Source organism: Ogataea haglerorum, assembly GCF_019207285.1.
Source record: "Ogataea haglerorum isolate 81-453-3 chromosome Unknown 81-453-3_NODE_12_length_311171_cov_96.283249, whole genome shotgun sequence".
In the NCBI taxonomy this organism is placed as follows: Eukaryota; Fungi; Ascomycota; class Pichiomycetes; order Pichiales; family Pichiaceae; genus Ogataea; species Ogataea haglerorum.
In genome coordinates, this window is record NW_025065162.1 from 78,057 (window position 1) to 90,537 (window position 12,481).

Genomic DNA, 12,481 nt, shown 5'->3' on the forward strand with positions numbered 1-12,481 from the left:
TACGGCGACTAGTCCTACAGGGATCTCTGAAACGCGTCTGTGTCCTTTTATCGCTAGTCGGTGCTTCTATGTTATCACACCGGGTACAACTGATTTAACACTCCACTTGACAATTTTTTTTTGCGTGGCCAAAATTGCGCCTTCTAAAGAAAGATTCTCGCGGTGTTAAGAGGTGTTCTGTATAAAAAAAAAGTGCCCAGATCTGGCCTGCTACCACGCGCTGCCTAGTACACAACCTCGCACCAGCTCCCTGCTGTCTGCTCCAGAAGGTGCTCAAGCACCCGGCCCCGCTGGAACTGCGCACTCGGGTCCAGATGTGTGTCGAACCGCTCGTTCAGCAGTCTATACGCCTGCCGAAACTCGGCCGCCAGATCCTCTTCCTGCTGCTGCTCCATGCAGTGTGCTATCGTGCGCACCGTCTGTCTGTGCACGACGCGGCCGTGCAAAGCCAGCTCTGTGATCTCCAACAGGAACAGCGAGTCGGGCGCTCTGCGGCCAACTTTCAGTAACTGCTGCATCAGATACATGTTGGGCGCAGCGTTGTGGTTCACGAGGTCCTTCAGTATCCGGCGCTGTAGCCTCGTCATCGCGGATTTTGAGTCCACGTCCCATCCGGCCATATTTCGCGCGGACAACGAGTAGTTCAGCATGCGTCCCATAAACGTGGGAGACGCGTCGTACTGCTGCTTGTATATCCCGTACACGGAGTCAAGCGTGACTATGCCTTTCAAGGAGTCCAGCAGCTTGACAAACTCGCCGAGACCCAGCTTCAGTCCCGACTGGTGCATGTCGTGCAAAAAGTGTACTCCAAAAGTGTCTTTGCGCAAAGCACGCGGACAGCCGCACAGATACCCTATGAAGACCTCCAGGTCCTGCGTTTGCATGTACAACGGCGCTGGCCGGGGCAGCGCGAAGTACGCCTTCTGCAGCCGCGAAATGCCGACCTTGTCCCTTCGCAGCTCTTTGAAGAACTTCAGATACGCCGGCGACGAGAGCGGGTCGACGGCCAGAGCATTGTTCAGCTTCGCCTCGTACCTCTGTCTGCGCGCATTGTAGTATTCGTGGCTCACCATTGAGAAGTCTGTACCAGACACATCTGCACGATCAGGTGGTCTCTCGAACTGGGTCAGATACCGGTCTGTCGCTCTTTCAAAAGTGTAGGGTTTTTCGGAGACGGGTCTACTGAGCATCAGCTGCTTGAGATCGCCGTACGGCACCGATTTGCGCAAAAGCTCGTCCAGCCGCTTCCTGATCCGCAGCCGCGCCCCAGCCGTTTCGACCGCGGCATTTGACGGCCCATTGAGCCACGACAGTTTCACCTGTCGCATCTGCGACACGCTGCGCAAAGGCTGCGGTGACAGCGTCCGCCGTAGACGCTGCAAGCGCAACGGACTCGACAGCATCGAAACAGCTCTATGCGGGGAAATAAATCGTATATTTTTTTTCGCGTCCGGTGTACGGATGCCCCCGTCACATGCGGACCTCGTAGCTTTTCGCTCTGGACAGGTATGTGACGCTCTTGACTGTGGCATAGTTCATGGTGGGCTCGTGCACTTTGAAGAACTGGACTTTGTGGCCTCCCACAGAATACGAGTCGATCGAGAAGCTGAGCGAGATCGGCGGTTTTGCAGCCACAGCGTCGGCAGCGCTGTTGGGCACGGCAAACTGCAGTCTGTGCTTCTGGCCGCCGTTCATCTTCTTGATGCTCCATTGCACCACGTTTTCCTCTTCGACAAGTCGGCACTTGCCTATTTCCGTGTTTGCCCGCAGTTTCGACGTTCCCGGCGGCACAGGGATCCGGAGAACAACGTTGGTGGCAGCGACGGTTGACGGATATGCAGACTCCAAGTCGACCGTGTACGACGACTCGGAGTCGCCGCTGTAGGCTTCTCTTGTGGTGAAGACGCTGAACGGTGGGTTCTCCACGTCTGTGCGGTAGCTCAGCAGCTCAAACTTGCCGTCAGGAGGAACAAACTTAATAATTCTGTGCTCGTCGAAGTCTTTGAGGCTGACGCACTGGTGGAACGTGCAGTCGCTGGATTTGAGTTCCTCGTACGCGTCGCCCTGGTTTTCGTGGACGAGGCCAAAAAGACACGTTGGCACCCCGGAGAGCCGGCAGTCCATCAAGATACGGCCCTCGACAAACGACCGCAGCACAAAGCCGTTGGCCGTGGTGAGCAGGTTGAAGTCCTCGATGACGTCGATCTGGACCGAGTTTTTCTTGTATTTGGGGGCCTGCGGCCGCCAGGGGTGCGGAGCGGCGGCGGCATCGAGCGGAGCGTTGATGATCTGCGGGAGTTTGCCCGCGGACTTGCGTCTGATGGTGCCTGCTTTGGCTAGCAGGCCCGAGGCGGTGTGGTTTTTAAATCTGCCGGTTTCGGCGACCGGCGCGGACAGGTACGGCCGCAATGTGGACAGGTCCATGTTGGAGACATGGCCGGACTCTATGGACTCGTCCAGGACCTCGTAAACGAGCGGAAAGTTGGCCTTGACGTCGTCCTCGGTCACGTTGTCCAGCTCGAAAAGCCGTTTCAGCAGGTCCACAAAGCGGTGCAGGTACTCGAGAACAACGGAAGCGTCCACGTTGGAGCGCGTGACGGCGACAATCCACAGCGCACCGTGACGGATGTGCAGAAACGAGGTGGAGCCCAGGGTCAGCACGGGGGACTTGATATCGGAGCATTTGGAGATGACCTGGATGCGGAACACCTCGCAGACGTTGCGGCGGACGCCGTCGCGGAACAGCCGCGAGATCAGCACCTCGCCCTTGCCGTTGTACACAAAGAATGCGGTGATCATGGTAAGTACATCCGTGCACCTGGAAAGGAGAGCGCACTAAAGTAAAAATATACTGGTTTGAGCTGCGAGCCAGATCGGGCACCCTCGCACCCGGCACCAGAGAATAAATGTGTTTTTTCTGGAAAATGAGCTGCAATCGGCCATGGCACGGGGCAACCAGAGAGAGCTCGCAAGACAGAAGAACCTGAAGAAGCAGCAGGAGCAGGCAAAGGGGCGCAAGAAGGAGGGCGATCCGAAGAAGCGGATGGAGCGCGACGCGGAGATTCTGCGCGCGAAGCAGAAGGCGGCCGAGGAGCGCAGACAGGCCGAGGCCGCGAAAAAATAGAGGAAATGCTCACTACGTAGACCCAATAGACGAGTTGTTTTCTATTTAGCTTCGATCTCGAACTGCTGTGTGGCCTGGGCGGTTTTCTCCACGTCGTAGAGGAACTCGAAGTAGGACTTGTGGAAGTGGTGCAGACGCACGAAACCGTCTTCTCCTCCAGATGCGTAGCACGTTCCTTTAGGATGCACAGCCACGTAGTTCAGCGGGCCGAAGTGGCCCTTTACACGGCCTATTTCCTCCTCGAATATCTTGTGGTAGAATCTCGACTCGAACTTACCCTCCGACAGCGACGTCGTGGTGACCTCTCTGGCGTCCTGACCTCCTCCCAGAATCACAAACTCCTTGACCGGCGTGATGCATGCGGAGTTCATCGGCACGTCCGCAGTGTACCGCTTCAGCAGCGACAGACGGTCAACGTCGTACAGACACGCGGTCTTGTCCTTCGACGAGACGATGAAGTACGTCCTGTCGGGCGAGAACTGCAGGTCCGTCAGCAGCATCTCCTGGTTTCTCGTGCTGCCTAGCAGCTCGCCCGTCTTGGCGTCGTACTTGCTCACTTTTCCGTCCGCATGGGCAGCCAGAATGTAGAATGCTCCGTACGACCAGCCGGCCACGGTAAACCGCGAGGCAGGACCGTCCTCGTTCACGATTTCCAGCTTCGGAGTGGATGGTTGCGCGTTCTGTGTGTGATCGATGTCGAAAATCTTGATTTTACCCGTCTGGCCCATCACCTGGTCGGTAACCATCAACACCTGGCTCCCGTCCGGGCTGAACTCGACCCTTTTAACCGGCGACTCCAGCGTCCATGTGTGAATACACTGCCCGTTCTCCGCCTTCCACAGCTTGGCAGTAAAGTCGGCGCTGCCAGTCACAGCGTAGTCTGTCTCGGGATCGATGTCGATCGACCAGATGGTACCGTTGTGTCCAACAAAAGTCCCCAGTCTCTCTCCGTTCGACGAGTACCAGACGGACGCCTCCTTACCTTTCGAAACGGAGAAAAGAAGGTCTCCCTCCCTGTTGAACTTCACTTGGGTCAACGAACGGTCGTGACCCTTTAACATCAGAGGTCTCATCATGGTTGGTGAAATATTTATTTTCCTGAAATTTTTTACCCACTAATGAAAAGGTCGTGCGTGCGCAATCTACTTCTGCGTAGCATCTCGTCTGGCCCTCTGCAGCGTCCCCAGCACCTGCCAAGCCTCAGCCGATGTCTCGTCGACGTCTGTGTGTCCCCAAATTACCATCGTTTTTCTGCTCGCGCACAAGTCCCGTGTTTGGGCAGAGATGCTGCCCCCGTCCACGGCAGCGCAGATGACGCTGGCCGCGAGCCTCTTTTTCGTGTTGGCGTTGCAACTTGTCACCTTGAGTTCTCGCTGAGCCACGTGGCTGGCGGTGGCCTCCGAAATCTCAATCTGCCAGTTCTCGTATCGCTGTGTGTTCCTTCGTTTCTCCAAATGCCCCTGAATGATCCCAAAATAGTCCCTTTGCGCGTGGACCAGAAGAATCACACAGCTAACTCCCATCAGCGCTGACTCAACAAACACGCAGACCCGGTCCTCCACATAGTCGGTCACACAGCCGGTCAATTCGTTCGGTATCTGCGCTTGTGGCTCCACCATAACGCGGAGCTTGCCTTGGTGCTCCATTATCTCGTCTTCGATCTTCAGACGCGTGAGTCTCTCGCTGTTCAGCTTTTCCTGAATCACAGAGTACTCCGCTTGGGCAGTTGTGTAGTCCGTCTCGATGAAAAGCTCCACTCTCGCGCTCACCGCTTTCAACTTCGAGACCAGCTCGTTTTTCTGCGTCTCCAGCTCCAGCATCTGCTCGTCCAGCGTTCCTTTGTAGTTTTTCATACTGTCAATATCAGACCTGTGCTGCTCAATTGTGGAGTCCAATTGTTTCAACAACTCCTCTTTTTTCGACAATTCATCATTGGCTCGCTCCAGATCAGATCTCAGTTCAAGAACCACACGCCGCGGCTCACTTAGATCCTGCTCCTTCCGTTTATTCTTCTCTCTTATTTCAGCGTCCACCTCCGACACCACATCGCTGAGTTTGCGCTTGTTATCTGCCTGCAACCGTCGCAACTCCTCCTCGAGCTCCGTATTCTGTACCTCTAATTTCCGAAGCTCCTGTGCCCGCACACGGTCCTCCTCCTCGTCCTGTAGTGTGGCCTGCATCATCTCGTGTATCTGTCGCTCTACTTCTCGCACTTTTTCGCGCGACGTCTCGTCGAGCTCCTTTTTTTTCACTTCCAAAATTCTCTTGTTGTGTCGCACCTCGTTGTCTATGCTTTTGTTCTTTATCACGAGAGTTTTATCAAGATTTTCGTAATTCGCCTTTAGATCGCTTATCAGGCTCTGTATCTTGCGCTTCTCGCGGATGATCTGGTTCTTCTCGTTTGTAAGCTCCTGCATCTGGGCCATCACGACATTGATCTTCTGTATAAGCTGTGTGGTTTGCTGTTTCTCCAGAATCAGATCCTGATCAACATATGCCTCCAGGATATCAATGTATTCTTTGGGCGTTCTGTACTCAGCGGGAATAGGCTCCACTCTGGCTGAGGACGGCATGGGAAGCATGCTTCTTGAACTGTTCCCTCCACTAGTCTGTCGCAGCGACCCCGAGGGTGTCACGTTTCGTCGCGGAATAAGAGACTTGCGACGACTGCTAACGTATCCGTTGCTCATTATGAAGGAAAAACCTGGCCAACAAGATAAATCAGCTGTACTTTCTTCTTGTTATGTATCAATATTTATTATTTACATTTTATGCGAGGCTGTGGAGGCTGGTGATGATCCAACTAAAATCTATTCAGCACTAATAGCTTCAAAGAGCAATACGAAGCGAAAACACATTACATCCCAGACGTGATCCTTCTCGGAGCAGAGACTTTTCTCACGCCAACGTTGCCTATCACTTTCTCGTTGGAGCTTGACAGGCGAGAACCGCCTCCTCTTACCTTTCCATCCTTGGATCCTAAAGAGGCTCTCTGCTTAGATATAGTCAGAATACCCGACTCGTTGGATGCCGAATGCGTAGGAGATGACGAGATTGTAGTGGTCGTGGTGGTAGTCGTGGAGACGCGGCGGAAATAAGGAGACCCTTGCGGACTGGTTTTTTTCGTCTTTTCAGAGATCTCGTACTCAGAACCGTAATATTCCTCGTCCTGTCTCGTACTCTTGCGCTGCGGACTGGAGAGTTCATGCGCAATAGACTCGTACGTAGCCTCCTCGTCGGAGTTGGCGTACGGATGGTTCTCCTTCGTGGAAGAGCGGTACTTACGAGGCTGCCCGGGGCTATCCATGGGAACAGCCTTCTGAGCGATCTTGAGCGTTCCAGAGACTTTCCGTCTGCGAACAGGCGTCATCACGTGGCGGCGCAACTCTGTGTCAACCACAAGAGCCTGCCTTTCCTCGATAACTGTGTACGAGACCAAAGAATGCAGGCCTCCAATGGCTTCATCTGGCTGGTCGTCGAGCACCATGGTGTACCGCCAGTCTCTGAACTGGTTCTGGTGTAGATACAGCCAGTGCTGCTGGGGCCCAACAACCATTCCCGGTCTGATCATTCTCATGTATGCGATACACTCGTTAGCTGTGAAACCGTGTGTGTAGATCAAATGTGCGCCGATCAGACACCCTGTTCTGCCCAGGCCGGCCTTGCAGTGAACGGCAATCTTGCCTCCTTTCTGGATCACGGTTTCTGCTGCTCCAATAAATTTCTGCACGTACTCCATCGTAGGACAGGTTCCGTCCTCGAAGATCATGTCGATGTGTTTTATACCTCTCTTTTCAAACTCGTTCTTATCGTACAGATGAGAGTTCAGTCTCACCACGAGCTGGACGTTGTTGTTGACGAAGTATTCCAACACCTTGCGGAAAGGCTCGTTGAGAGGAGCTCCTGGTCGAGACTGCTTGGGCGATGCAAATGCGATGAAGTCTTTGGATATGACGTTGAAGTCTCCCTGGTCCACTCTCTCATACTGCTCGTACTCTTCCAAATTGAAGGAGGTGATGTCGAGCATGCCGCGCTCCTTGGCCCGCCAGACCCCGTACACCACGTCCTGGATGGTGAGCTCGAAGTCGGCATTGGAGTAGCCAGCGTCTCTAAAGCCGCAGAACGGAGGTTCCTGCTGGGCTATTGGCTGGAGCACCTGGTGCGGCGACCAGTTCTGGACAAGCACCATGTAGCAACACAGGAGACAAGCGGCATTAGTTCTTTGTTTTGCGCCGGTGGAGGAGTAGAACACAACGGCCTTACTTTTGTTGGCACTGTCGTTCAGAATGTTGTGCAAAGTCACAGCGAACCTATACAGATGGCCCAGATGCAAAGGGCCAAAGTCCAGGTGGAACGCGTTGTACGGCAGAGCGTCCTCGACGGTGAAGAATACGAGGTCATCTGTGTTCTGAGGATGGTAGTCGTAGCTGCCGAGATACACTCTGCCTTTGAGAAATTCTATAGCATCGATGGCAATTTTGCGTGCCATGTTCGTATAATGCAAATGGGGCTAGTAATGGCGGGTCTTGTGACCGAAGGGAGGAAGAAACTTTTATTTATTGTAAACAGGGGCGGTGTTTATTTTTTGCTACATGAGGAATCGCCGGTCTTGTCGACTGCAAATAATTTAGGGCCGCTGTCGGCGCATGGCGTCTGTGTCGACGGTTTCTCCGGGATTTATTTGATTTAATTTCAGCGAGTTATTTATTATGTCACTTCGCTCGTTTGGCTCGTTCGGCCAGTCCCACGGACTCGGCACTAATGGCTACGAGGTCTCGCTCAACTACATCACGGGCGTGCCCGACCCGAATCTGCTCTCTTCCGCAAACCTGAAGCTCGTGTTCAAGGCCCTTCTGAAGAGAGACGATACGACAAGAGAAAAGGCCGTTGGCGATCTGTACTCGATCGTCGACTCCAACGGCGCCGAGCTCCGGGACGAGCTCGTGCTCATGTCGTGGTGCCAGCTGTACGCAAAGCTCTCAACGGACACTTCGAAGAAGGTTAGACTCACCGCGCACCAGATCCAGTCGAAGCTGGTGGCGCTTCTCGGCAAGAAATACTTCAAGTATCTGCGCGACACTGTGGGGATCTGGATGAGCGGGTGTTTTGAGAACGACCGTGTTGTTTCCAAGGGCACCGTAGCGTCTATTTCCGCTGCCTTCGGAGACTCTCCAGAGAAAACCAGCAATCTGTGGAAAATCTTTGCCCAACAGTTGCTTACCTACTGCCACCAGCTGCTGCTTTTCGAGACCATAGACACGCTTTCCGACGAGAGGTTTGTCGGCAAGGAAGAGAGCGAGATCAAGTATCTGCGCACGGTGCACGCCGGGGTGCAGATGCTGATCAGTCTGGTCACCAGACAGAACAACGGCGAGGTACAGCTCGACGAGACGCTTCTATCTGAGCTGCTTGAGTCCGACCAGTTCGTCTCGCTTTTCGAGTCCAAAGACCTCCAGATCAAAAGGGGCATGTACACGCTGCTCCAGCGACTGCTGCAGACAGAGCTGGACGACGCGCTGTTCAAACACCTTGCCAAGGCTGCGATTAAGGGCCTCAATCTGGAGAAAAAAAATTCGGCTCTCTACTCCGGCATAATAATTCCTGTGCTCGAGGCCCTTGTCGCGCTCCTCAAAAAAGACTCCCAGACGGTCGTTCGCATCAGAAAAGCCACCCAGCGTATTCTTGATCTGCTGCGGCTGGGCTCTCTGAGCTCAGATCCGCACTACTACTCGGTGGTGGCCACGTTGCTGCCGCTGCTGCCCCAGGACGACCCAATCCAAAACTCGTTACTGGAAATCCTGGAGAACGACATCAAATCCGAGAAACTCTCTGCCTTTGCTCAGCACGCCTGGACCTGCTACCTAGGCTACTGCGAAAGAGTCTCGTGTGGTGTCGACCGCGTTCTCAAGGTGCTGGTCCCGGCGCTGGATTCGCGCAAACTCCCCGCCAACGTGATCTCTGGGATGGCCGGCGCCGCGAGCATTGCCGACGACAACGGCGACGTGCTGCTGGACCTCAACTCAGAGATCCTCAACGCTCTGCCGGGCCGGGCCATCGAGTTTGTGGACCTCGGTCTGGTCGTGAAAAACGAGGCTGTGCTCGTCGACAACTATGTTCGCCTGCTGCTCCACGTCGGCTCCGATCTGCTCGACGAGCTGGTCTCCAACGCGGTTGAGTCGCTCACAGATCTGCAGGACGAGTACGTGCCGCCCTCGCTGGCAATTTGCGTCGTTGAGAGCGTTGTGCGGCTGAACTGTGTGCAGTTCCGCGCTCAGATCGAGTCGTTCGTCGGCGACGCGTCGAAAGTCGTCGCGCCGCAGTTCCTCGAGCCTGTCTTTGCCCTGCTGGTGGACATAGCGAAGTCCAAGCTCAACGTGGATATTTACGACGCCGTCAACGACGTCGCTGACAAGCTCGGCAGCGACGAAATGGAGCTGTTTTTGAGGTACCTCGCCGACATTCCCGGCTTCGATCCTGCGAGATGCGGCAGGGTGAGCACCTACATCCACCAAAAATCCGACTCCGCCGCACCCGACGCGGACGACTACGTGTTCCAGTTCCTCACTCCAGACGTGCTCCGGAACATGTTTAGAAAGCTCTCTGAGGCAGACACAGAGGTTTTCCTGCAAAAGTGCAACCGGCACTACCAGAACGACGTTTTTCTTGCGTTTGCAGACGAAAAGTTCCTGGCCGCGCTCTGGAAACGTCTGGGCAGTGCCGAGACCGACTCGTTACTGGACAAGCTGGAGCAGAACCTTGACGACCCGCGGTTTGAGCAGCTGTACATCTCGTCGCTCGAGAAGGGCGTCGTCGAGGCCGACAGAACGGCGCTTCTGGAGAGACTTGCAACCAAGCCCCAGATCGTCTCGAAAGTGCTCCCGGAAAATGTGGTGGACGAGCTGGCCGAGCTGGCCGAGAACGTTGACCACCGGCTCGCCGTCTCAAACAAGCTGGGACTGGGAGTATATTTATTTCCGCCAGGTGAGCTGACTGCCGCAGACCGGTTTGCAACGTACCTGGAGAAGATCGAATTTTATTTTGAGCTGGCTTCCAAAACAGGCGTTTTGAGCGGCGACCTGGCTTTCCAGCTGGCTCTTGTCGGCGAGGCTGCCCTGGACTACGTGTTCCTGGGCCTTTTGGAGGACGAAAACGAAGCTCTCGACTTCCACCTGCGCCTTTCTGCCGAGCTGAAGTTCGGTGCCAGTCTTTTCGAGCAGTTCGTCAAGGACGACCTTTCTGGCGTTCTGAGACATCTTCGGTCCTCTGCTGCTGTGCGCTTCTACGCTGCGCGTGTTCTGGTTACGGTATTCACGAAACTGTTCGAAACGATGCAGTCGTCGGTATTCAACAGCTACAATTTGACTAGAGTGTCCGACCCCGTGAAACTGGCCATCCTAGCCACCAGTGCCAACAGATTCCTCGCCGCCGCCGCATTCGACCGCGTGCGCAACCAGGCGTGTGCCGACCTTTTGCGCATTCGCGGACAAACCATCACCTCCGACGGTCTGCAGGGACTAGTCCTGCTGAACATGCTGATAGACCTCGATCTGGACTATGTTGGGGAAAACGTCCAGCTCTTCCCTGCGCAGAGATTCGGTATGATGCTGAACGGACTCGCCAGCTGGCCAGAGTCGGAGGACGCGTATGAGCCGTCGTTTGTGCCGGTCAGAGTCGCACTGTGTCAATTTGCTGAAATCTACATCAAAAAAATATACCACGTCTGCGACACCAACTACCCGTCGGATTTCGGCGAGAAGGTGTTTGCGCTGGGAGCCACGCTGTGCTCCGAGTCGTTTAGCATCCTCAGCTCGGGAGACGCTGATCCCACCCTGGCATACTTTTCACTCAAGTTGTTAGGCGTGCTTCACGAGCACCAGGCTGATTGGGACGAGGAAGATATCTATGCAGATCTGGTGGAGCTGCTGTTTGCTCCTGCGCCCGGCCAGGCCGGCATGCTTGTGCTGTCTCTGCTGACGCGCGTTTTCAGCGACCAGGTGCCAACAACAGCTTACAAGTCGCGCTTTGACGACCTGCTCCTGCTGCTCTCGTCCTCCAACGCGCAGGTGCAGAAGCTGGCCGTTTTCCTGTTGCACAAAGTGATTCCGGAGCTGCAAGACGCGCTCGTCGTGGAGGCGACGCTGAACCAGGACGAGGAAATCAAGCTCCCGACGCCGTTGCTCGAAAACATCGTGCTGCTACCAGACGAAAGCGAAATTGCAACCAATAAGTACTTGTGGAGCTGGTACCTGATTTTCGACCACTTCAGAAACGTCACACAGAAAATCCGCCAGGACTACATCCTGGAGCTCGGCGAAGACCGCGTGGGCCAGTTCCTGGACTTCTTGTTCGACATGGACCTCAAGCCGACCGAGGACAACCGCCGCGCGCTGGTGGAGTACTCCGTCGTCGACAGCGATGGCGACGACCTGCTGTACCATCTGATGTATCTGTTCTGCAAGCACATTGGCGGGAACACTGCGCAGACGTGGTTCCAGTCGATCAGGAACAAGCAGCACAAGTCGCAGGTCGAGACGTTTATTGTCAAGAACGTGAGTCCGCTGCTGATTGACGAGACGTTGGCGGGGCTCGAGAAAAAGGGCAGCATCGAGGACCCTGAGTTCAGTATCCGGCTGAACAGAACCACGAACGAGGTCCGCTGCGTGTACCAGATCGACGAGCAGAAGCTGGAGATGTCGATTGTGTTGCCGAAAAACTACCCGTTGTCGGCGATCAGCGTGAACGGAACAGCGAGGATCGGAGTGGACGAGAAAAAGTGGAAATCGTGGATCCTTTCGTGCCAGTACGTGATCAACTTCCAGAATGGCACAATTCTAGACGCCATCCAGCACTTCAAGAACAACGTCAAAGCCAACTTCGACAACTACGACGACTGCGCCGTGTGCTACTCGATCGTCCATGCCATCGACCATTCGACGCCAAACAAGGTGTGTCAGACGTGCAAACACAACTTCCACTCGGCCTGCTTGTACAGATGGTTCAAGAGCTCTGGCTCGTCTACGTGTCCCCTGTGTCGGTCGAAGTTCCAGTTCAAAAAACACAGCTAGTCATACAAACTGCTCCTCGAGCAGCTTCTCCATCTCGTCCACCGTGAACGGAACGTACAGAATCTCTGCGCCGGCGGAGTTTTTCGTGAGCGTGCACATCTTGTGCTCCACAAACTCTCCCAGAACCGTGCGGAAAGATATTTCGTTAGAGGTAATAAATTCCGACAGACACTGCTGGTAGAACTCCTTGAGCAGCAGACTGTACCGCGTGCTGCCCTTTGTGGCGCCTCGCTTGTCGAGATCGTCGTGTTTCACGCTCAGGTCGATTTTCTCCAGCTGCTGCAGAATCAGC

At 54.8% G+C, this 12,481-nt stretch overlaps 6 protein-coding genes across 6 annotated transcripts; 1 reads left to right on the top strand and 5 right to left on the bottom strand.

The window, feature by feature from the left end:
- Window positions 1-224: 224 nt before the first annotated feature.
- On the bottom strand, window positions 225-1,403 carry KL911_004165 (uncharacterized protein; the record flags this gene model as incomplete). Its single annotated transcript, XM_043199426.1, has 1 exon — window positions 225-1,403. The coding sequence occupies one exon, from the start codon at window positions 1,401-1,403 to the stop codon at window positions 225-227; it is 1,179 nt and encodes a 392-aa protein (XP_043052989.1).
- Window positions 1,404-1,470: 67 nt separating this feature from the next.
- Window positions 1,471-2,799, bottom strand: KL911_004166 (uncharacterized protein; the record flags this gene model as incomplete). Its single annotated transcript, XM_043199427.1, has 1 exon — window positions 1,471-2,799. One exon carries the CDS (start codon window positions 2,797-2,799, stop codon window positions 1,471-1,473), a length of 1,329 nt encoding a protein of 442 aa, XP_043052990.1.
- Window positions 2,800-3,165: 366 nt separating this feature from the next.
- On the bottom strand, window positions 3,166-4,200 carry KL911_004167 (uncharacterized protein; the record flags this gene model as incomplete). Its single annotated transcript, XM_043199428.1, has 1 exon — window positions 3,166-4,200. One exon carries the CDS (start codon window positions 4,198-4,200, stop codon window positions 3,166-3,168), a length of 1,035 nt encoding a protein of 344 aa, XP_043052991.1.
- Window positions 4,201-4,266: 66 nt separating this feature from the next.
- On the bottom strand, window positions 4,267-5,814 carry KL911_004168 (uncharacterized protein; the record flags this gene model as incomplete). Its single annotated transcript, XM_043199429.1, has 1 exon — window positions 4,267-5,814. One exon carries the CDS (start codon window positions 5,812-5,814, stop codon window positions 4,267-4,269), a length of 1,548 nt encoding a protein of 515 aa, XP_043052992.1.
- A 167-nt stretch (window positions 5,815-5,981) lies between these two features.
- On the bottom strand, window positions 5,982-7,613 carry KL911_004169 (uncharacterized protein; the record flags this gene model as incomplete). Its single annotated transcript, XM_043199430.1, has 1 exon — window positions 5,982-7,613. The coding sequence occupies one exon, from the start codon at window positions 7,611-7,613 to the stop codon at window positions 5,982-5,984; it is 1,632 nt and encodes a 543-aa protein (XP_043052993.1).
- A 220-nt stretch (window positions 7,614-7,833) lies between these two features.
- On the top strand, window positions 7,834-12,189 carry KL911_004170 (uncharacterized protein; the record flags this gene model as incomplete). The annotated part of the gene is made up of 1 exon (XM_043199432.1): window positions 7,834-12,189. The coding sequence occupies one exon, from the start codon at window positions 7,834-7,836 to the stop codon at window positions 12,187-12,189; it is 4,356 nt and encodes a 1,451-aa protein (XP_043052994.1).
- Between the last annotated feature and the right edge of the window lie 292 nt (window positions 12,190-12,481).